General features: G+C 43.4%; 1 protein-coding gene across 10 annotated transcripts in view; it reads left to right on the forward strand.

Annotated features, from left to right (window-relative positions):
• Window positions 1–23,791, forward strand: part of HECTD1 (HECT domain E3 ubiquitin protein ligase 1) — a 138,842-nt gene that overhangs the window by 101,319 nt on the left and 13,732 nt on the right. For 7 of the 10 annotated variants that reach the window (XM_053284319.1, XM_053284324.1, XM_053284329.1 and 4 more), the window contains 13 exons: window positions 7,674–7,807; window positions 8,796–8,952; window positions 9,419–9,641; window positions 10,319–10,373; window positions 10,605–10,787; window positions 11,148–11,358; window positions 11,438–11,523; window positions 12,342–12,469; window positions 13,044–13,245; window positions 14,838–14,975; window positions 15,073–15,680; window positions 18,775–18,853; window positions 18,956–19,049. In XM_053284319.1, the coding sequence (XP_053140294.1) occupies window positions 7,674–7,807; window positions 8,796–8,952; window positions 9,419–9,641; window positions 10,319–10,373; window positions 10,605–10,787; window positions 11,148–11,358; window positions 11,438–11,523; window positions 12,342–12,469; window positions 13,044–13,245; window positions 14,838–14,975; window positions 15,073–15,680; window positions 18,775–18,853; window positions 18,956–19,049 (2,298 nt within the window). The remainder of the gene's footprint in view (window positions 1–7,673; window positions 7,808–8,795; window positions 8,953–9,418; window positions 9,642–10,318; window positions 10,374–10,604; window positions 10,788–11,147; window positions 11,359–11,437; window positions 11,524–12,341; window positions 12,470–13,043; window positions 13,246–14,837; window positions 14,976–15,072; window positions 15,681–18,774; window positions 18,854–18,955; window positions 19,050–23,791) is intronic. The other 3 variants (XM_053284321.1, XM_053284330.1, XM_053284326.1) reach the window with 2 other exon arrangements.

Consider the following 23,791-nt stretch of genomic DNA (forward strand, 5'->3'; position numbering starts at 1 on the left):
AGCATCTTGAACATATAAGTACAGTGCATTGCACAAACCATACAGAAGCCACTAGGAATGCTGCATGGCAGTGGCTCTACACATTAAGTGTGGTTGCCGGAGTGTATTGTTTCAGGACGTAGGAAGCTGCCTCATACTAATTAAGACATTAGAACAGCCCCGCTGGATCAGGCCCAAGGCCTCTAAAAGTCCAGAATCCTGTTTCACACAGTGGCCCTCACCAGATGCCTCTGAGAAGCCCACAGGCAAGAGGTGAGGGCATGCCCCCTCTTCTGCTGCAGTTCCTCTGCAACTGATATTCAGAGATCTCCTATTGCTGAGCCTGGAGGCAACTTATAACCACTTATAACTTTATAAAAAGTTGCCATTGATGGACCTGTCCTCTATGAATTTGTCTAAGCCTCTTTTAAAGCTTAAAAGCATGGCAGAGAATCCCCTGGCAGAGAATTCCATAGATTAATTATGTGCTGTGTGAAAAAGTAGTTCCTTTTGTTGGTTCTAAATTTTCTGGCCTTCAGTTTCATGGGATGACCCCGGTTCTAGTTTGAGGGAGAAGAATGTCTCTCTGTTCTATGCATAATTTTATTAACCTCTATCATTTCTCCCTGTAGTCATCTCTTTTCCAAACTAAAAAGCCCCAGATGCTGTAACATTGCCTCATAAGGAAGGTGCTCTAGGCCACTGATCATTTTTGCTGCCCTCTTCTGCTCCTTTTCCAGTTCTACAATGTCCTTCTTAAGACAGGGTGACCAGAATTATACAGAGTACTCCAAATATGGCCTCACCATAGATTTGTTTATGGGCATTATAATATTGGCATTTTTATTTTCAATCCCTTTCCTAATGATCTCTGGTATAGATTTCACCTTGTCCACAGTTGCTGTGCACTGAGTTGGCATTTTCAACAAACTGTCTACCACGACTCTAGACATGTGCACGGTCCGGAGCAGTCCGGGCTGGCACCGAAGGGGGGCCTTCCTTTTAGGGCGGGGAGGGCTTGCTTACCCCTCCCGCCTCCTCCAGCGCCCGTATTTAACAGAATAACGGGGCGCTGGAAACCAGCCGCTGCCGCCCCGCCGCGAGCAGATTTAGCTGAAAAACTACCAATACCACTGCCCCCGCCGTCGCCCGCCCGCCAGCCCTCCCTCCCTCCCAGCCGCCCGCCCGAGTCCTCACCCGATGCTTTGTAAATAACGAGAGGAGCTCCTGAACAGAGCTCCTCTCGCTAGGAAATCCTTCAGCATACTGAAGCTTTGCGCGCACGCGCATGCGCGCGCCGCAAAGGACGCCGATCGCCGGAGGCCCGGTCTACCCGCCAGGAAAAGGCCGGGTAGACCGGGCCTCCGATCGCTGGAGGCCCGGTCTACCCGGCCTTTTCCCGGCGGGTAGACCGGGCCTCCGGCGATCGGTGTCCTTTGCGGCGCGCGCATAGCTTCAGTATGCTGAAGGATTTCCTAGCGAGAGGAGCTCTGTTCAGGAGCTCCTCTCGTTATTTACAAAGCATCGGGTGAGGACTCGGGCGGGCGGCTAGGAGGGAGGGAGGGCTGGCGGGCGACGGCAGGGGCAGTGGTATTGGTAGTTTTTCAGCTAAATCTGCTCGTGGGGGGGGCGGCAGGGGGGGGCGGCTGGTTTCCAGCGCCCCGTTATTCTGTTAAATACAGGCACTGGAGGGGGCAAAGAGGCGGGAGGGGTAAGCAAGCCCTCCCGCCCTTAAAGACATACCCCCCACCCGGACCCGAACCAGCCAGGGCCGAACCGGTCCGGCAGTTTGGCCATTCTTTAGAATGGCCGCCGGCCCGGTTCGGGCACACCCCTACACGACTCCAAGATCTCTCTCCTGGTCAGTCACTGAAAGCTCAGACCCCATCAGAGTATATGTGAAGTTGGTAGTTTTTTTACCCCAATATGCATCACTTTCTACTTGCTTACATTGAACCACATTTGTCATTTTGTTGCCCGCTCACCCAGTTTGGAGAGATCCTTTTGGAGCTCTTCACAATTTGTTTTTGATTTCACTACTCTAAATAGTTTGGTGTAATCTGCAAATTTGGCCACTTCACTGCTCATCCCAACTTCTACATCATTTATGAACAATTTAAAGAGCACTGGTCCCAGTACACAGATCCCTGGGGAATCCCACTTCTTTCTTCCCTCATTTGTAAAAACTGTCCATTTATTCCTATTCTCTGTTTCCTGTCCTTCAACCAGTTACCAATCCACATATATATTTCCCCTAATCCAATCACTGTTAAGTTTACTCAAGAGCCTTTGCTGGGGAGCTTTGTCAAAAGCATTTTGGAAGTCAAAGAATACTATGTCAACCGGATCTTTATCCACATGCCTGTTGATACACTCAATGAACTCCAAAAGGTTCATGAGGCAAGACTTGCCCTTTCAGAAGTTGGTTCTCCTTTAGCAAGGCCTTTTCTTCTATATTTGTAGCAATTTTGTCCTTACATGTGCTTTCCTTCAATTTACCTGGTACAGAAGTTAAGCTTGGCCTGTAGTTTCCCAGACCCCCACCCCACCCCACACAAATGAAAATGGGAGCTACATTAGTTACTCTCTCATCCTCTAGTACAGGGGCTGATTGTAGGGCAAGTTACAGATCAGCAATTTCACATTTGATTTCCTCAAGAACTCTTTGGTAGATGTCATCTGGCCCTGGCAATTTTTTGATATTTAGTTTTTCAAGACAGTTTTGAACATCCTCTCTCTTTACCACAAATTGGTCCAGTTCTTCATCCTCCAAGCCTAAGAAGTCTGAGAAGCTCCGTTCCAGAGAGGGTATATGGTCAGTATCCTCCACAGATGCAAAGAACTCATTCAGCTTCTCTGCAATTTCCTTATCCTCCTTAATAATTCCTTTCATATCCTCATCATCTAAAGGTTCAACTGCCTCCCTGGGAGGTTCTGCTCCTGGTATATTTAAAGCAGTTTTTTTATTCCCCTTGAAACTTCTAGCTGTATGCTCCTCAATGTCTTTTTGCATCCCTTATTGTCTCCTTACATTTCTTTTGCCAGAGTTTTATGTTCCTTTCTGATCTTGATCTTGATATGTTGCATTCATAATGAATGGGTTCTGCGCCTCAGCAGGGACCTCACAGGTATATTGACAAGCTCCTTGAGACGCCCCTGCCTGCCTCGCATGTGCTCAGTGCTTCCGTTATTTTTGGCAGTTAGGGGGTCCTTTTATTCAGTTTCTAATTGTCCGCCTATATGTCAGCTCCTCATCCCCCAGCTCCTTGGGGTCAATAGTTTCATTTTTTAAAAAACAAACCCTAAGGAATTAGTTATTAATACTGGTTAATGACTAAAGGACTGCTAAAAACGATAATTCTAATTCTATATGGACTGAATAAGGAGGAAGAAAAAGAAAGGAGCATGCCCCTGACTCGTTCGGTGGCACACAACTTATTTGCTGGTTAGCGACCGAAGGACTGTAAAATGGTGAATCTCAAGCTAAAACAGACAAGACATGTTAAAAAGAATTCTAGGGTTTGTCACTGGCTTGCCAGAGTGGCTTGACACTATCTCATAATGGTGTCAACAACTACATTGAAGATGTCATTCAAATTCTATGTAAAATGTTGGGCAAAGTTGCCGTCAGCGGACAACCACAATGGATGTTTACAACGATGCTTCTTGGGTGGGGAATCCTCTAATTCCTTCTCGGAAGAGTGCCCATGTCTCTTATGTTTATGGTGTTTCTTTGACACCATAACTGGGCATTTGAATTCTGGCTCCTTGGTGGCTTTAGACTGCTTTTCTGCAGGTGCCATCTGTGGAGTTTCCCTTGCGCACGGTACCATGCCTGACATCGATCCCGATGTCAGTGGGTAAGCCGGTCTTGGCATCGGTGGATGAAGTGCCTCATTATATAAGGCTGATCAAAGAAATGCTTGATTCTTGAGTGTCTGTTTGGAGAATGCGAAGGTGTTCGAAGCTAGTTTGAGTAAATATGGAAACCATGCCTGGCGGGGCAACCAAGGTGTGATCAGGATGCACTTTACATGGCCTGCCAGGATTCGTGCCACAACTCTGCTTACAAGAGGCAATGGGGGAAACATGTAAGTCCAATGACTCGATCAGTCCATCTGGAAAGCATCTTCCAACGACAGAGGATCATGGCCCGCTCTTGAGCAGAACAGCTCGCATTTTGTGTTCTGAGCTGTAGTAAATAAGCCGATCACCAGGCGACCCCAGAGATCGAAAATCCTGTGCAGGTAAGTGTTGTTCAGTTCCCACTTGTGCTGGATTTCCGTCGAGAATGAGTGGCTGAGGCCATCCGCCAGTACGTTGTCCATGCCTTTGATGTGGATGGCCACCGGAGTAATACTGTTCTTGATACACCAATGCCAGGTCTGAATGCTCAGGGCACATAGAGACCTGGAGACCGTCCCATCCTGCCTGTTGATGTAGGCGATGGTGGTAGTGTTGTCCAACTGTAGTTGTACTACCCTCCATCTCAGCATTGGAAGGAAGGCCTTCATGGCTTGGAAAACCACCAGCAGTTCCAGGAAGTTTATATGAAAACGACTTTGAGCATGGGTCCAGAGACCTTGCGTCACTGTGTGGCATTGCAATGTCTGCCCCAACCTTAGAGTGAAGCGTCCGTCGTGACCCACACTGACGGAGCCTGTGCCTGAAAGGGTATTCCCCTGAGAAGGTTGAGCCTCCGTGTCCACTAGGACAGAGACCATAGGATTGGTAGAGGCACAAGCAGCTGTTTTGTAGGACTGTCTCTGTTTAGGCGAAATGAAGACATGAACCACAGTTGAAGCTTCTGCATTTTCAACCGAGTGTAGTGTACCGTTGAATTGCAGGAGGCCATCAGGCCCAGAAGGCGTTGAATTTGATGTGCTGTCTGCAACTGACTGGCTTGAAACTGCTGAACCATTAGTGTGATGGATTGGTAGCGTTCCTTTGGTAAGAAAGCTCTTTCCACATCGACATCCAGTACCACCCCAATGTCAGATATGTTGGATACAGGGGTCAGGTGAGACTTTTTCCAGTTGACTTGTATTCCAAGGTCCTGGAGAAGGTTCAACATGTACTGTACAGTGGTCCCTCGACTTACGAAGATAATCCGATCCGAACGCACGTTCGTAGGTCGGAATTTTCGTAAGTCGAAAAGCGCATCCACGGAGGTCCGGAACACTCGTAAGTCGAGGAAACCGCATCTAAAAATTCGTAGGTCGAGGAAGCCGCATCTGAACCGGCAACGACTTCCGGTATTTTTTGTCGTTCGTATGTCGAAACCTTCGGATGTCGAGTGCTTCATAAGTCAAGGGACCACTGTATCTGCAAAAATAACTCCTTTGATGTTAGCAGGCAGTCATCTAAATAGGAATACAGTTTCACACCCCTTGTTCTTAAGTGGGTCACTACTACCGCCATGCATTTGGTAAATACACACAGGGCAGTGCAGAGTCCGAATGGAAGGACCCAATATTGATAAATTGAGGTTCCTACTGTGAACCTCAGGGACTTTTGATAGGATGGCTGGATCCCTATATGAAAATAGGCATCCTTTAAATCTAAGGTCACAAGTCACCGCTCCCGGTGTAGAAGTGGTACGATGTCTTGTAATGTTGTCATTCAATACCTCTTAACCTGGATGAACTTGTTGAGATGTCTTAGGTCCATGATAGGTTGTATCCCGCCATCTTTCTTCGGGATTTTGAAATAACGGGAAGAACAGTAGTTTTGTCTCCTGCACATATGCTGATGCAGTCACCGTCAACAATGACACCACAACACAACTATGAAAGAAGGGATTATGTAGGCTTTGGAAAAGAAACTGCAGAGGAAAACGTCTCATTAGACCCCCAAACAGCAACATCATTGTTTGCAATTTTAGAATCAACAAACAGCACGCCTTTGGGATCTACTTTCCATGGCTTTTTGAGTGGAGCGCTCGATGTTGAACACGATACTGAAGAGGGGACCCTCTCAGTACCGAAAACATCATTGATGTCGCCAGTAAGAATATTATATATAACATCGAACCCAATGTGACTAATGTCTCCTTTGAGACAATCTCAGGACCAAACAGGGATGTCCAGACCCTTTTCAGTTTACACCAGACCAATTGCAAGTAATGTACCCTTAACATGGAGATCGCCACTACAGTATGTGGCCACAGGGTGTAACACTTACAGACCCAAATGGAAATATACGACCCAAGCAAATCACACATACTTGTGGGTTTAGGCATAGCCTAACTGTTCTATACCCACCAGATTATGCAGGAAATCAGATGTGGAAAACCCAACAAGAAAATCAACGCAATGTACAACATGCTGCGCAAATACGGGTCTGTACAGCACCGTCACCAATTATATATACAACAGATCACTTCCAGATCATAAGTTACAGGTGAGCAACCTGTTTTTTTCTCGTCATTTGGGCAGGACTTCCATTTTCTGAAGGAAGTTTTCTTCCCTGATTCTACTTGTTAGCCATGCTGGTGTCATCCTGAACTTGGTGGTACCTTTCCTCCTTCTTGTATATTCCAAACTGAGCTTCTATTATTGCGGTTTTGAATTCCATGCTTTCTGGAGTGATTTGACCCTCCTAACTTTCCCTCATTTCCAGTAGATTACCAGTCCCTTCATTTTTGAGAAGTTTCCCCTTCTGAAGTCCAGTGGATCTGTGTTGGACTTCCTTGGTAGTGCTCTACTCCCATATAAACTGCATTAGATCACACTATGGTCACTGTTCCCCAGTGGGTCTACAACTCTGACATCTTGCACCAGGTCATGGGCACTACTGAGGTGCCCAAGTTCGTCTTTTCCCTGGTTGGTTCCAGGACCAACTGTTCTAAGGCACAATCATTTACCATGTCTAGAAATTTGACCTATCTATCAATATTCGCATGAGAATTTGCCCAGTCTATGAGAGGGTAATTGAAGTCACCCATTATTACAGCTTTGTCTCTCTTTGATGCCTCTCTAATTTGCTTCTACAAGTGTCACAAAGTAGAGACAAAGTATCTGAATGTCTTCAGATAATGGTTGAAGGTAGGCTATGTTTCAGTATTTAAACTGTGTCTGTAGGTTTAAAAAAACACTATTGAAGATATTCTAGAAGAGTGTGTTTATTTGTATTATGTCTTCCTTTATGATTGGTACATACAAGTGTAAGATTTGCATGACATTGCACTGTAGTCCCCTTAACTTAAATTAAGGGGCAACTGAAATAAAAATGATTTATAACTGGTTCTTTGGTAGAATTTGCTTGTGTTAAAAGGATGTTTGTATATCTGAACACTTTTACTGAAAAAAGAAGAAGAAGAAACATATTAGGAAAAATAGTAAACTTATTACTATTTATCATTTCCCTTGATTTTATGTGTGTGGTGCATTTTTTTAAAGAATAACTTTGCCTGATCTCTCCTCTCCTCCCCGACCCACATCCATTCCTTTCCAGGTTATTTTCTGAAGTACTTCTTCTCCCTTTTCAGCTTATCATGTTCATAATTCCTTAAATAGGTTTCAGTCCTGCTGTATTTAACAGTACTCTAAATGATGCTTTTCTATCCCTGCTCCTGCTTTGAATTTATATAATGAATTCATCTTTGCTATTTTGTTTGTGAGGGTATTTTTGGATTTTTGGGTTTTGGTCTTTTTTTTAAGGAGTTCTTAGGGTTGTTTTATTTTTCTGTGTAGATTTTCTTGATAGCTGCCGGGCTAGTACCTTGTTAGCAGAGTTAGATGATGATGAAGATCTTCCGGAGCCAGATGAGGAAGATGATGAAAATGAAGACGACAATCAAGAAGATCAAGAATATGAAGAAGTTATGGTACAGTGAATATATATTCTTACAATAGCCTTCCTTAAATGTACCATAGTTTTTGGTTCTGCTGCCAGATATATCCAAATCTAAAAATTTTCTAACCACTGAACCAAAAAAGCCCCTCTATAATTGCCGTACAAGTTGCTTATCATACATCATTTTACAGTCAATTTAGATGTTATCTATTGAAAATAGTCCTGTTAACTTCATCTGATTTACTTATTTCAAATTTTCTATTGTGTATACATGGCAAAGGATATTAGATCTTGGTTGCTTGGATGAATCTATAAAAATGTGAAACTAGTCCTTCATTTCTTCAGTTCAGGAAACTACTGAAGGAAATTGCTAAAAAATAGTTTGTAGCACAGTAAATGATTGACTTAACCAACGTGAATCCTGTGGGCCATATTCCCCCTACCAAGGGTTTTCTGAGCCATGCAGCCCAGTGCTGCTGCCATGTCACAAGTTATCCATAGGCAATTCCTACAGAAAATCCAGTACCTTAAGGTATGGGCTGCAGCCCAAGAGCCATAATACTCCTAGATTAGGTCCGCTGTCATCTTGTTAAAGTGGTCTGTTTAATGTAGTTGTACATTTATTGTATTCATATGCATTTATAAATATAATATGTGTGCCAGATTAGTTTATTTAAGATCCATAAGCATAGTTGATGTCATTTTTTCATTCAAATCTGAGAGAGCAATAAAATTGTTGCCAACACCACAATTTTTCAAGCAGAGGTGAGTCTCATATTAAAGAGGGTAAAACTGATGCATCAGTTTTATAGAATGTTGATGGATAGTGGGTAATAGATGGACAGGTAACTGGTTTATCCTTTTTACTTTTGTTTCGTTATAACTGCTCTAATGGTCTTTAATGCTTTACCTTTGGCTCTTCCATCTTACAGTACAATAGATAGTTTTTATACACACATTCTGTGATACTTATAATCAAAATAATCTTTACAGTTTCTTTATGGTAATTTTGTTAATAGGAAGAAGAAGAGTATGAAACAAAGGGAGGCCGTAGAAGAACCTGGGATGATGATTATGTTTTGAAACGTCAATTTTCTGCTTTAGTACCTGCCTTTGATCCTAGACCTGGCCGTACTAATGTCCAACAGACGACTGATCTTGAAATCCCTCCCCCAGGTATATATTTAATATGTTAGCATGTCAGAGAAGCAAAAGACAGACAACCTGAGGGGGTAGAGGGAATGGGAGTATAATGACAGCTAGCTTCAGTGGGCGAAGAGTGGGTTGTTCAAAATGAGTGAGGTATTGTTCCCTCAACCCAGCTATCTCTGAAATGTTAAAAAAAAAAAAAATCTACTGTATTGAATTGACATACTGCTTTCTTTTATCCTGTAAGCCAGATGTTGCTTTGGGGAAGGAGAAACATCAGGAATTCACCTTCCTTCCTAACCTCCTGCCCCCTTCACAACCCTAGGAGAAGACAATATTTCTTTAAGGGGAAGAAGGGCGCAGAGTTAATGGAGAGATTGAAGCTAAAGCCTGTATGGAGGGATTGAGGGTCTAAAAGTCCATACAAGGGTAAAAGGGGTGGGTGGGAGAGGAATTGGTTACTCATTTTTCATTAATTCTCTGTTGATTACAGGAACACCTCATTCGGAACGTCTAGAAGAAGTTGAGTGTACACCATCACCACGCTTAGCACTTACCTTAAAAGTTACAGGCCTTGGTACAACCCGCGAAGTTGAGCTACCCCTAACAAATTTCCGATCAACTATCTTTTACTACGTACAAAAATTGCTGCAGCTTTCTTGCAATGGCAGCGTGAAATCTGATAAACTTAGACGAATTTGGGAGCCAACCTACACGTAAGAATTCTAAAATTTGGTTATTTTATCTGAAACCATTCAAGTCAAACTATTTAAAATGTATATCTAGAAGTCCTGTTCATGTGTTTGCTAGCAATCCTCCAAGTACTGCTGTTTCCTCTTGGTATCTTCTGAATGAAGGTGGTGTAGCAGCAGTGTTTGGACAGTAGCAGTCATGCTTGATACCTAAAGGCCATAAGTCAACCCCCGTCCCCTAACCTCTCAATGGTTCCTGAATTATTTTCTACATTTTAATAAATATTGACCAAAATTCTTAATATAAGCAGCGCCTTTTGTACATTCACAGAGAAGAAAATTCTTGTAGCACCAGAGTTTGTCACTCTCAGATTGGCCTATAATGGCAGTTTATCTGTGTTCATAGATAATTTATAAAGATCTAAAACTTGCTACACCAGTAGACAATTTTTTTAAATGCTCATGCTCTGCATGCTAAGAGGATTCTGAATATGTTATCTGTGCACTACATAAGAGTAGCATCTTTTTACTGGTGGCTGTCGACAATTCAGAAATTCTGTTAGTATGCAGAGTATGAGCAGAAGATAATCTAGATATGCCCCAAGATTCACTGAACATATTATCGTATTTGGAAATAGCATATTATTCTGTGTAAAGATGCTACAAAGAACATAAATAACTCTTTATCTTTTTATGTTTAGAATTGTATACAGAGAAATGAAGGATTCTGATAAAGAGAAGGAGAGTGGGAAAATGGTGAGAGAAAACACTTTTAATATTTATTTGGCTGTAGACAGATTCTTGTGCAGTTTGTACGCTTTTTTAAAAGCTTTTTAAAAACTGCACTAACTTCATTCTGTTTGTTTATCAAAGATATGACAGAGAATGTTCATAAATGCATGTCCCTAAAGAAATGTGTGTAGTGCATGTGAAATCTTTAAAACTTTACAATCAGGAAAGACCAACATTTGGTGGTTCCTGTTGTAGGGTTGCTGGTCAATAGAGCATGTGGAACAGTACCTTGGCACTGATGAATTACCAAAGAATGACTTGATAACCTACCTTCAGAAGAATGCGGATTCAGCCTTTCTGCGCCACTGGAAATTAACCGGCACTAATAAAAGCATTAGGAAAAACAGAAATTGTTCCCAGCTCATAGCTGCATACAAGGTATATGTCCGCATCTAAAATATTGGTTTTGGAAATGTTGATGTGCTTTGTTTTGCATCATGCGAGGGGTCCTGATGGCTTTGATGAGTGACTAATGAAATGGCTCTCTGGCTAGATATGTTCATATGCCACTCTTCATGTGTTAGCTTTAATGAGCTCCAGTCTTTTTGTACGCTTTTGATACATGCAGTATAAGCAGTATGAATACTGTGCCTAACAACATTCTAAGCACTAAATTGTTTGTATTGCATAAACGATGTTTGTATTGGCAGTTTTTCCTCTGAAAGTACAAATTAACCATTTTGCCATTCTAACCATGAACTTAGTGTGTATTTATTTTTCTTCTGATCATTTATACAGGATTTTTGTGAGCATGGGTCTAAGTCCAGCTTGAGCCAGGGTGCTATATCCACACTTCAGAACTCAGACATTCTTAGTTCAGTAAAAGAGCAGCCTCAAGCCAAAGCTGGTAGTGGGCAGAATTCCTGTGGAGTTGAAGATGTTCTTCAATTGCTCCGTATTTTGTATATTGTTGCAAGTGATCCTTATTCAACTCGAACTTCTCAAGAAGGTAAGGAATATAACATATATCCCCCTAAAAGCTTACATAAATGCAGTGCAAAATTTAAAACTTCTGTTAATACTTTCAGAAGGAGATGAACAACTTCATTTTAACTTTCCTCCGGATGAATTTACAAGCAAAAAAATCACAACTAAAATTCTGCAACAGATTGAGGTAATTTTTTCCAAGTTGATTATTTAGAGATTATTTTAATGTGTTCTAGTTTTTATGCTGTTTTTGAGGACTTAACTGTCTGAAATATATTCTTCTTGTATTTACAGAGCTGTGAAACCTTTTGAATGCACTCTTTTTTGTTGTATTTGAAACTTTTCTTTGAATTGGTTATCCCATTCACTTCACATACTAATTTTGACATAACAGAGTTTCAGCAGCTGTATGCCAGCTGTTCTTCCATAATTGGGTGGAAGTAGTATCCAGGTCCATAAATATGCATGTAACTCATCACACGGTTCAGTAGATTGTGGCTTCAGTTTTGAAGGCTTAGCGTATTTATTTTAAAAAACATTTTCTTTGAACTAGGCAACTTGAATAAGCACAATAACAAAAGTACAATTAAGAAAAGTATTGGTTTATTTACTTCTGTGTCTTCTTGGCTGAAAAAAACTAATACCCACTTCTTAGTTATGATGGTTCTAGTCTCAAAATGGTATTAAATACATTTTTTTAAAATGACACAAAATGCTGGTTCATAAGAAATCACTGCTATTCAGCAATTTGCTCCCCTCCCCTATGTTCCTGAAAATATGCACCTGAGGATTGGGGGGCAGCCAACCAGTGCCTCTAAAAATACGTCCCTGAGGGTCCCTTAACCCTCAGGGGCCCAGTTTGGGGAGACCCAGATAGCTTTAGAGGAAAGTGTGGATTGCTGAAAATTATCCTTTTCCTTCGTGCATGCACAGAAGCATTCCCTGTGCACAACTCTTAGATATAGGCCAATGTGTGTTTTAAATGAGTTCTATGTTAAATTACAGGAACCTTTGGCACTAGCAAGTGGAGCTTTGCCAGACTGGTGTGAACAGATAACTAGCAAGTGCCCTTTCTTAATTCCGTTTGAAACTAGACAGCTGTATTTCACATGTACAGCATTTGGAGCATCAAGGTAAGAAACTTGACAAGAAGTTACTTATTTGGGACAGTTTTGATATGTTGAACACTTTCTCTGTATTGTCTCAATGTTGAGAATCCAAAAAGTATTAATCATTACAGAAGTATTATTTGCTAGGAAAAAGAAGGAGAAAGTGCTAGTTTTCTTTCAAATGCTGTCAGACAGTGTTGTCGAGATAGAGGGCAGATACCCTCTATATCTGGAGAGGGCAGATACCAATCTACTTCTCTAGGAAACGTTGATAAGTGTTTAAAAGATCTGCTAATCAAAACAGTTTAAAAAATCAAGTGATGTGATTTGCATACATGGTTGCAATGAAAAATATAATACGTGGTTGCTGAATTGGTTCCAGAGAGAGAGAGACACACACACAAAGTGTGCTGTGATTTTACAAAAAAACTAAATTAGGCCACCTTCTGTTACAAGCTATGGATACTTGAAGATTTTTGAAACTCCATTCTTTTGCCAGCAGCAGTTGGCCTCATAAGGATCTCACTAAACTAGCATCTGATCTGGATCAAGATGCTTAGTTTTAAAGTAAAGTATCTGCATTTCTTCTTTTCATCAGAGCAATAGTGTGGCTACAGAACCGACGTGAGGCCAGTGTTGAGCGGACACGAAGTACAAGCACAGTGCGAAGAGATGATCCAGGAGAATTTAGAGTTGGACGCCTTAAACATGAAAGAGTGAAAGTTCCACGTGGCGAATCCTTGATGGAGTGGGCAGAAAATGTCATGCAGATTCATGCAGACAGAAAATCTGTTCTTGAGGTAAAACATGCCCTTTGTTTTATATTTTATTTATTTATTTATGCATGCATGCATGCATGCAATTTATATATTGCCCTTCCAAAATGGCTCAGGGCCATTTTTTATCCAACAGGATAAAAACAATTAAAACCAGTTAACAATTAAAATCAAAACTATAAAAACAAAATAAAACCAATTTAAACATCCAACAGCTAAAAACCCTGGAAAACCAGGGCAACCATTTAAAACAATTTAAAACAGTTTACAGTAGTTTAAAAACCCTGGAAGGGCAGGCCAAACAGATAGGTTTTAAGGGCTCTCCTGAAAGACAGTAATGAACTCAAGTTATGGATTTCTGCCGGGAGTGCATTCCATAGCCCAGGAGCAGCTACAGAAAAGGCCCGCTTCTGAGTCGCCACCAGATGAACCGGTGGTAACTGGAGATGAACCTCCTCAGATGACCATAATGTGCGGTGGGGATCATGCAAAAGAAGGCACTCTCTAAGATAACTCGAACCTAAGCCGTTCAGGGATTAACCAGCACTTTGTATTTTGCCCAGAAACATATTAGCAGCCAGTGTAACTGTTTCAGGACAGGCATAATATGGTCTCTCCGGGTTGCAACAGAGACCAATCTGGCTGCCACATTTTGAACTAACTGAAGTTTCTGAACTACATGCAAAGGCAGCCCCGCGTAGATCGCATTGCAATATTCAAGCCGGGAGGTTACCAACTGTGATACATCACTATTTTGAGGTCATACTCTTCAAGGAATGGATGCAGTTGTCGAATCAGCCAGAGCTTTGAACACTCTGGCCATGGCCTCCACCTGAGATACCAGGGTGAGGCCTGGGTCCAGGAGTACTCCCAAGCTGCATACTGCTTCCTCTGGCAGACTGTAACCCCATCCAGCACGGGAAGATCTAACTCACCCCTCAGATTTTGAGCCCCCACAATGAGCACCTCCGTCTTGCTTGGATTCAGCTTCAGTTTGTTATCCCTCATCCAGCCCATTACTGCCTGTAGGCAGGCATTTAGAGAATGAGTGCCATTTCCCGAAGATGAAAAGGAGAAGTAGATTTGGATGTCATCAGCATACTGATAACACCCAGCACCAAATCTCCTGATGACCTCACCCAGAGGTTTCATGTAGATATTGAAAAGCATTGGTGACAGAATCAAGCCCTGAGGGACTCCATATAACAGCTTCCGTTTTGAGGAGCAACTGTCACCAAGCTCCAACATCTGGGATCTGCCCAAGAGATAGGAGCAGAACCACTGCAAAGTAGTGCCCCCTATCCCCAACTCCCCCAGGTGATCTAGAGGGATTCCATGATTGATGGTATCGAATGTCGCCGAGATATCCAGAAGAATCAGCAGAGTCACACTCCTTCTGTCGGTTGCCCAGTAAAGGTCATCCATTAGGCCGACCAAGGCAGACTCAACCCCATAGCCAGCTTGAAAGCCAGTTTGAAATGGGTCTAGATAATCAGTTTCCTCCATTATTATTTTAAACCTGTGTTATTAATGTTAAGAGAGCCTGATGTACAATAACTAGATCAATGACAAAGACTTGGAGTTTCTTATGCTACGGTTGTGGTCTGTGGTTTCAGGTGGAGTTTTTGGGAGAAGAAGGAACAGGCTTGGGACCCACTTTGGAGTTTTATGCACTGGTTGCAGCAGAATTCCAGAGGACAGAGCTGGGAGCATGGCTCTGCGATGATGATTTTCCAGACGATGAATCACGTCAGGTGTAGTATGCTTGTGTGTTTAGAAAAAAAGATAGTTGGTATTGCATCTCTCTTGAAATAGCTAACATACCTAACATTTTCTCCAATTAAAAAACAGGTTGATATAGGTGGCGGATTAAAACCACCAGGATATTATGTACAGCGATCATGTGGACTTTTCACAGCACCATTTCCACAGGATAGTGATGAACTTGAAAGAATAACCAAACTCTTTCACTTTCTGGGGATTTTCTTAGCTAAATGCATTCAAGACAACAGACTGGTGGATTTGCCAATTTCTAAGCCTTTCTTTAAACTCATGTGCATGGGAGATATTAAAAGCAATATGAGTAAATTGATTTATGAGTCACGGGGTGACAGAGACTTGCACTGCACTGAAAGTCAGTCGGAAGCTTCTACAGAAGAAGGACATGATTCTCTTTCAGTAGGAAGCTTTGAAGAAGATTCTAAATCTGAATTTATCCTTGATCCACCAAAACCTAAACCCCCAGCATGGTTTAATGGAATTTTAACATGGGACGATTTTGAGTTGGTTAACCCTCACAGAGCAAGATCTTTAAAAGAAATTAAAGACCTTGCAATTAAGAGACGTCAAATATTAAGCAACAAAGGCCTTTCAGAAGATGAAAAAAATACCAAACTGCAGGAACTAATGATGAAGAACCCATCAGGATCTGGACCTCCACTTAGCATAGAAGACTTAGGGTAAGATGATTCTCTTCTTGTTGTTGCTTGCTGCCTTATGATGTAAGAAATTAATTTACACGTTTAGAAACGGACTAGATCAAGGGTTTTTTGGAATGTAGATAAGTGCTAAAACTAGTGACATTTACAGTGGCCTAATACTGTTGCACTAGTGCAAGGCTGTTGTGTGCAAAGAAAGGAAGCCTGTTTAATGTGCTAGCAGAAGATGTTGACACATTGCCCAATGCATTACAAACTTGCATGGGTTCCAGAGGCCTCTTACTAGCAGTTAAGCAACACGAGCACCACAATTTCATGCAGCTCCGTAAACTTCTCCAGTGCACACAACTTCTTTTGTTGAACTAGTGTGGATGTCAGTCATTGTAGAAGCTTCATTGGTCAGTTCTAGTGATATCGTCTGCTCAGTTTTTATCTTAAACATAACTTTCTTTTGTTCTTGATGTTCTAACTTTCATCTTAAATTGTGCTTCAGTATAAATGAAAAGCTAAGTATTTACAGAGGTGTCCACAGATGAGAAAGGTAGTGAGAAAGCTAAGGTCTTGAATCTAAAGGGTGTCACACAAGTGGAAAACATTTCTTGTGCAAGGCAGGATTCCTGTTTTTGTTACTCCCCATCCCATTTTCGCTACACCACATCCCATGGTGCTCCCAGAGGACACCCCCCCCCCCGCAAAATTGAGAAGTATTCAGAGGGCCCAATAGGCTTTGGCAAATACTGGGGACCTCACCTTATGTGACTGGAAGGACTTCCTGCTCCCACAGTGCCACGTTTGGAGTCAAGCAGTGTCTTTTCTCCTTAGCTTATAGAGTAGACCAGTGATTCTCAAACTTGGGTCCTCAGGTGTTATTGGACTTCAACTCCCATAATCCCCAACCAAAGGCCACTGAGGCTGGGGATTATGGGAGTTGAAGTCCAATAACACCTGAGGACCCAAGTTTGAGAATCCCTGGAGTAGACTAATGTAGAAATAAAGCCATGCTTGAAAAGATTCCCAACAGATATTTCTCTGTGTGTATGCAGACATCACCTTTGAATTATCTGGTTTTTCTCTAGGTACCTCTTGGTAGAACTTCTGAATGATACCTGCTGAAATGATTTTTTTAGCTAAGGCCAAACGTGTATTAAATATTTAAAATCTTTTTCTGTGTGCTGTACCTTTAATTTATGCTGTGTTGTGTTCCTTTCTATTGTTACAGTTGTAGAATATTGTCCCACTTAAACCAATAGTAAGAATAAATGTATAGTTTATAAATTGTGCCCATATGAAGGGAAAGGGAGATGTTTGTGAATCTGTAACAAGCTGGTTTTGAAGGTTGCATCTTTAAGATCATCGGGTCACTCTTGTCATTTAGCATGTATCATCAGGGACATATTTTGGTTATGACTTTCAGGGACATATTTTGGTGACAGAGGGAAGGGGAGACTGGTGAAAATTACCCTCCCCTACTAAAGTGACAGCGTAATGGTAGTCTGAAACTTGTGCTGTGGCATATGCTCAGCGTAAGCTAGTCTGGATGTTGGCAAATGGAATTTTTTCCACGGAAAAACATAGTATGAGAAACATTTTCCACTCCACATCTCTGTGTGTGATCCAGACTAACATGCACATTTTCCATTGATCGTTCATAGATTTTCAGTCTAAACATCTTCCCCTTTAAACAATATTTTTCCTAGCTCAAATTAGCAACAGTAGTTCTAAATTCTAAGAGTAACGTATAAGCACAACATGAAGAATAAGCTCCAAAGACAGAAAAGGCTTTAGATATTTATAATATAACCTTTTGCAAGAATTTCCATGTTACCAGCACGTACACAAAGAACCACCAAAGTGCTGTTTAAACTACCTCCATGTGTTTTCAGTGTGCATGCTGTTTTTTTCAATCCGTTTCTGCATCAGACTCAAAAATTTGTTGCATAATATTTCTGTAATTGTGTCAAATTCAGAATTTAAGCATAATATCACATTTTTAAAAATCTGTTCCAAGATCACACTAGAGGAGAAGATCCTCTGAAGCAGATTTTGCTCAGCTGTGAGCTCTGGACAGGATGATGATTGGGTGGTAGTGTTAATGTTCATTTTGGATTCATGGATGTTACTGTGCACACATTCACCATCCTGCTCTGTGATTTCTGCTTTAATATTTTACTAGCTGACCCCGCACAGATCATCTATTTGGGTCGCCCCCACCCACCCCTGCCGCCAGCATGCCCGGCTTTCTGGCTGGCCCGGAAGCAGGAGTGGCCATGGACCCCCCCACCGCCTGGTTTGCCCTCCCCCACTTGCCTCGGGTGTCATCCTCCGCTTCACCCCCCTGCTCTTCAGGGCAGCAGGGCTTTGCCCACCACCACCCACTTCTCTGCCCCGGTGCTCTTCAGGAGCCTACCGCCTCACCACCACGGCCGGGCCCAAAACCGCCGCTCCCTCACCACCAGAGCTGAGTGCGCCGCATCCCTGTCGCCACCTCCCTGCCTGTTTCCTCCTGCCGCCGCCTCCTGACTCCTTGGCGTGGCCAGGCCTGCCACCGCCTTCTCCTTGCCACCGCCGCCATTTCCCCTGGTGGCAGCCAACGGCCCCCTGCGAGCCTCTGCCGCCCAGCCAATCCGGAGAGCCTCTGACGCCCAGCCAATCCCTTGGGTGCTGGGATGCATCCTACGGGCACGTCTACGAGGATTAATATAATAGATTAAATTACAATGAACTATCACTTTTGGCTAATGACAATCAGGTTTGTGATATATGCTCTTATAACATTTTAACTGCAATTGACAAAGCTATTTATTGACAGTCTTAAAAATAAATACTGAAAGTATGGTGGCAAAATCTGTTGCCTCTCTCTGCATAAATGGCATTGGCTAGTTTTAATTCAGAATCGGGTCAGGTGAGGTGTCAAGAGAGTGACTTTAAAAAGCTTGGGTTCGTGGCTGCTGTCCTCAAAACCATGAATGCATTTCCAGACTCTTTTACCTTTCACTTGCAAAGACTGTCTTCCAACCTCAAAAGAGAGATACAAGCTGCTTTTAAAAATTTGGTTATCCCATTTTAAGCAGCTGTCTACTACAAAACCATGCTAATACCTTTTCTTGTTCTGCAGCCTGAATTTCCAGTTTTGCCCTTCATCCAGAGTGTATGGCTTTTCAGCAGTAGATCTCAAGCCTGGGGGTGAAGATGAGGTAAAGGAATAAACTACATATTACTTGATTTCTCCCCACCCCCATTATTTTGTAATGTAATGTTGTGAACACTCTGATAACTTACATATGTTCTTGTTGTAGTTGGTAACTATGGATAATGCAGAAGAGTACGTGGATTTAATGTTTGACTTCTGCATGCACACTGGCATACAGAAACAGATGGATGCTTTTAGAGGTATGTAATTGACAGGGTGGGCAAATAGAGACACAGTTCTCTGATTTAAAGGAAACACTGGTCAGTTAATTAAAAAATTAAGGTTGCATGTTTTTGTGCTTTGTGAAATAGATTGTGGTCATGGTGGGAAAGAGAGGGAAGAAGGCACACATCAGGAACATGCAAATGAGACAAGGAATGTGATTGTCCTTGCCTTTATGTTTATATCTATGTCCTTCCCCTGAGTCTTGCAAAGGAGAAGCCCAAGCTGGGCTTGTCAGCAGACCTCTTCAAAGGCTACCTTAGGATACTGGTTTAAACTTTCCTTATGGAGGTATACAAAATCACAACATACTTGCAAATGTGGTCACTTGCAAACAAGGCTAATTAATAAGCTGAACAGAAATTTTAATTCTGGGCTCTCTGATCCAAGTCCAACACCACATCTCACTGTTTCTCCAAGTGAATTCACCCATTCTCTTCAGGTGAATTCTGTCCCTGTTTTCCTTTCTGTAATCCATGTATAACTGTTTTCTTAAATAAATTTGAGAAAGATCTGGATTGTGATCCCTTGTAACCCATAAGAATGGGTACTGTGCCTGCACAGGGACCTCACAGCTGCGTGCTCTAGTTCCTCTTGGTGTCCAGACTCCACCCCCACATGCTCATTGTGGAAGTATAAAAGGTGGGGCTGGATGCACTTTGTCAGTTTCTTTTCGACCGCTGTAGCGTCACACCTCTGGTCGCTCCGGCTCCTCGTTGAATTGATTGTTTGTGAGTTCTTCTGTAAAAAAGATAGCATTATATTATTTCTTCTGAACCAGACTGTTTTTCGACTACTCATTGAATTTCTCTGTGTGAATTGTTACTGTCGGACTGGCTTTGACTATTTGGAGAATGGACTGTTTTGACGCGATCTCAGATTTGTGGGCTAAGATGCGGAACAGACATGGCTTCGAAAATGGAAAACAGTCTTTTAAACATTGTGGAGAGTGTGGAAATAAGTTGCCTTCTTATGATAGGCTCGATTCTTGTCTGATCTGCCTTGGGGAGCAACATAATGCTTTGACATGCAAGATATGCATGTCTTTTTCAAAGCAAACAAGACAAAACTTGGCCCTTAGGTTGCGCGATACGCTGTATGGTGACGTCCTAAATCCATTGACACAAAAGCTGAAACCACTTCAACATTGAAAGTGTCAACATCGAGACACTTGGCTTCAGGGTCTGTCCAACTAAAACTGTCTAAAACCCCGACCCCAGTGTTCAAATCTCCGCATGGCTCCCCTCTGAGATGGGATCACAAGAGACACACATCACACCTGGAGAATGGAATGACTATGGCACCAAAGAAGCACAAGCATCGAGATGGGCTCCCAAAGTCAACTCCATCCCCCCGATATCAAAGTCTGCTCCAACTTCTAGGTCTTCAACACCAAGTGCATAAGTATCAAGACCTCTGACACCCAGACCCTAAACATCTGTGGGGATGAAACAAGCACCACCCCACCTGGTGTCGATCTCTCCAGTGGTTATACCCATCAGATCTCCAGCAGATTTGCTAGGACCTTCAGCAACGAGTGAGGGCTACCTCTCTGAAGCTACACACTCCAATTCTTTCAGGAGCCCAGTGTAGACAGCCAGTGTAGACAGTGGTGTTTCAGATCCTACTATCACTGACCTGGTGAATGAATCAACACCACATGATCTGGATAGTTGTTCCAACATTCATAAGTAGTGGGGTTCTGTGCCTGTGCAGATCAGCTTTGGGCAGAATTCGTTAGCTCCGCATGAGACCGGCAACTGCCACCTGCACGTGACTGCAGTACCCTCTAGCGGTGGTTGGGCGTCTTCTCCCTCAGTTTCTTTCTGACCGCCGTAGTGATCAGTCCTCGGATTAGTTTGCTCCTTGGATAAAGTTTATCTCTTGACCAATTTGACCCTCTGAAACAGAAATGCACCAAGTCCAAAGGTTTAAGTAGTAAGAATAGTCCAAGTCTGTTCCATTCTTACTACTTAAACCTTTGGACTTGGTGCATTTCTGTCTTTTGGAAAACGACTCTTGGAACGGACTTGGACAATTCTTTCTCTACCTTGGACTCGGCATTATCTCTCTCTCTCTCTCCCTTGCGACCTCGGAACGTACGACCACTCTTTGCTAAAACATGTCTGGAAAGGTAAAACAGGGTAAGGAAAAGACTACCTTTAAACAGTGTGGGAATTGCCGTGGAAAAATTCCCTCAACTGATGGACACACTCTCTGTTTGTTTTGTTTGGGGGAGGCGCATGATACCAAGCAGTGTTCCGTCTGCGCGACTTTTTAACAAGCAGGTGTTGAAAAACTGTGAAGCGCGCCTTAAAGTATATTTGTTAGAAGAGGTGTTATTGCCTAAGAAGTCCCCCATGCTCCCGGCTGGGAGACAGAGTTTGTCAGCAGCTAGAACTTCGACGTAACTCGGCATCGATGACTAAACACTTGACTTCGGCCTTGAGAGACAAGGATCTCTTTAAGAAACCGTAAGGCCCATGGGCCAGTCCTGAAAGGAAGGGTGGCACTTCGGCAACAGAGACTTTACGGAAAAAACTTAAGCATAGGCATAAAGAGCGCCAGGCACGGGTTGAGGTACACACACCCTCACCTATGGGCCTTCAGACCCTTCAGACGTCTCGACATCGTCTTTGTCCCCAGCGCCAACACCAAGGCAGTCACCATTGATGCCGTGCACCTCCCGTAGCACAGTGCGTAGAGGGTGCTCGGTGTCGGGAGAATCACATTCGAATCCCATGTAGAGGCTTTTGGATTCGACCTCGACATCGAGGGACTGCCGAATGGAGCCATTATCCGCACCATAAACAACATCGATGGCAGGTGCACTTGTGTTGACGTTGACATCTAAGATCTCAGCTACCTCGACCTCTGCCTCGAACCTGAAAACTACCTCGACGTTGAAAGCAGCTCGGGTAGAGGAGACGGTGGAAGTGACTGTGGACACGGTGCTCAACACCGATGTCGAGTTCGAAGAAGGACAATTTAGAATTTATGAATGTATGGAACCACTTCCAGATCATCTGTTACAGGTAAGCAACCTGTTTTTATTAGTGGTGTGCACGAACCGGTCCGGAGGCCATGTTGGAGGCCTCCGAACCGCTTCGGAAACGGACCGGTCCGGCGGGGGGGGTCCAACTTTAAGGGTGGGGGGGGTAGAACGTACCCCTCCCGCCGCTCTTCCCCCTCCGGCGCTGCGTTTAAATTTCAAGTTTTCGGGGCGGCAGCGTTCTTCCCTGCCGCCCCGGCCCCCGTTGTTGACCGGAAAAAGCCTTCAAGCAAACACGCATGCGTGCGGCGCAACGCACACATGCGTGTTTGCTTGAAGGCTTTTTCCGGTCAACAACGGGGGCCGGGGCAGCAGGGAAGAACGCTGCCGCCCCGAAAACTTGAAATTTAAACGCAGCGCCGGAGGGGGAAGAGCGGTGGGAGGGGTAAGTTCTACCCCCCCCGCACCCTTAAAGATAGACACCCCCCCCCCTTTGCTGGTCCGGACGGATCCAGACCGATGCACATCCCTAGTTTTTATAAGGGGTACCCTTCCAATTACCAGTACCAGAAATCTAGGTCACAACGGATGCCTCCCTGACTGGATGGGGAGTGCACTGCATCACCCACATGGTGCAAGGTCATTGGACCCCACAGCAAAGGTAATTACATATCAGTTTCCTAGAACTCCTAGCTGTATTGTTGGGAATGAAGGCCTTTCTACCCCTGTTGAAAGACCAAGTAGTCCAACTACATTTCAACAACACTACAGCCATTGCCTACATAAATCGACAGGGAAGTACAGTCACGAGATCGCTATGTGTCCTCATCCTCCAGCTATGGCACTGGTGTATCTGTCAACAGATAACATCCCATAAAACCATCCACATAAAAGGGACAGACAATGTGCTTGTGGATGACCTCAGCCGGTCTTTCCTTCAATAACATCAACACAAAATTGGAATTCTATGATCAAGTCCTGCAACCACTTTTCGCGTCTTGGGGCCACCCCACAGTCGACCGCTTTGCAACAGCACAAAATGCAAAGTGCGAAAGGTTTTGCTCCAGAGCGGGTCACTACCCCCTCTCACTCTGGGCAACACTTTTCAAAAAGATTGGACCGAGGAGGTTCTTTACATGTTTCCTCCACAACCATTAATGGGCAGAGTGGTAGCCAGACTGTTGATGAAACCTGTGTCAGGCATCCTGATAACACCTTGGTGACCACGCCAGGTTTGATTTCTGTCGGTACTCAAACTGAGGCGGCCAGCTTCCTCAACTACCAAATCGCTTGTCTCAGGACCACAGTCTAGTGCTCCACCCAGAGGCGGCCACTCTGCGCCTGGTAGCCTAGAAAATCAGCTGCTGAATAAGATCTTACTAAACAAACACAAACCTTCCACAAGGTCCAACTATTCAAGCAAGTGGAGCAGGTTCAGGATTTATGCCGCTAACAGGATTTAAACCAAAAAATGCTACCATCCGACAGGTTCTACTTTACTTAACTTCACTGAAGTCTTCTGGCCTGGCGAATGACTCTGTCAAAGTACACGTGGCAACCTTACCCTCAAGACATTCAGGCTGGGATGGGAAAAGTCTCTTCACACATCCAAGCTGCAATAATAGCAATAGCAATAGCAATAGCACTTACATTTATATACCGCTCTATAGCTGGAAGCTCTCTAAGCGGTTTACAATGATTTAGCATATTGCCCCCAACATTCTGGGT

This window comes from Hemicordylus capensis, chromosome 1 (genome assembly GCF_027244095.1).
Source record: "Hemicordylus capensis ecotype Gifberg chromosome 1, rHemCap1.1.pri, whole genome shotgun sequence".
Lineage (NCBI taxonomy): Eukaryota > Metazoa > Chordata > Lepidosauria > Squamata > Cordylidae > Hemicordylus > Hemicordylus capensis.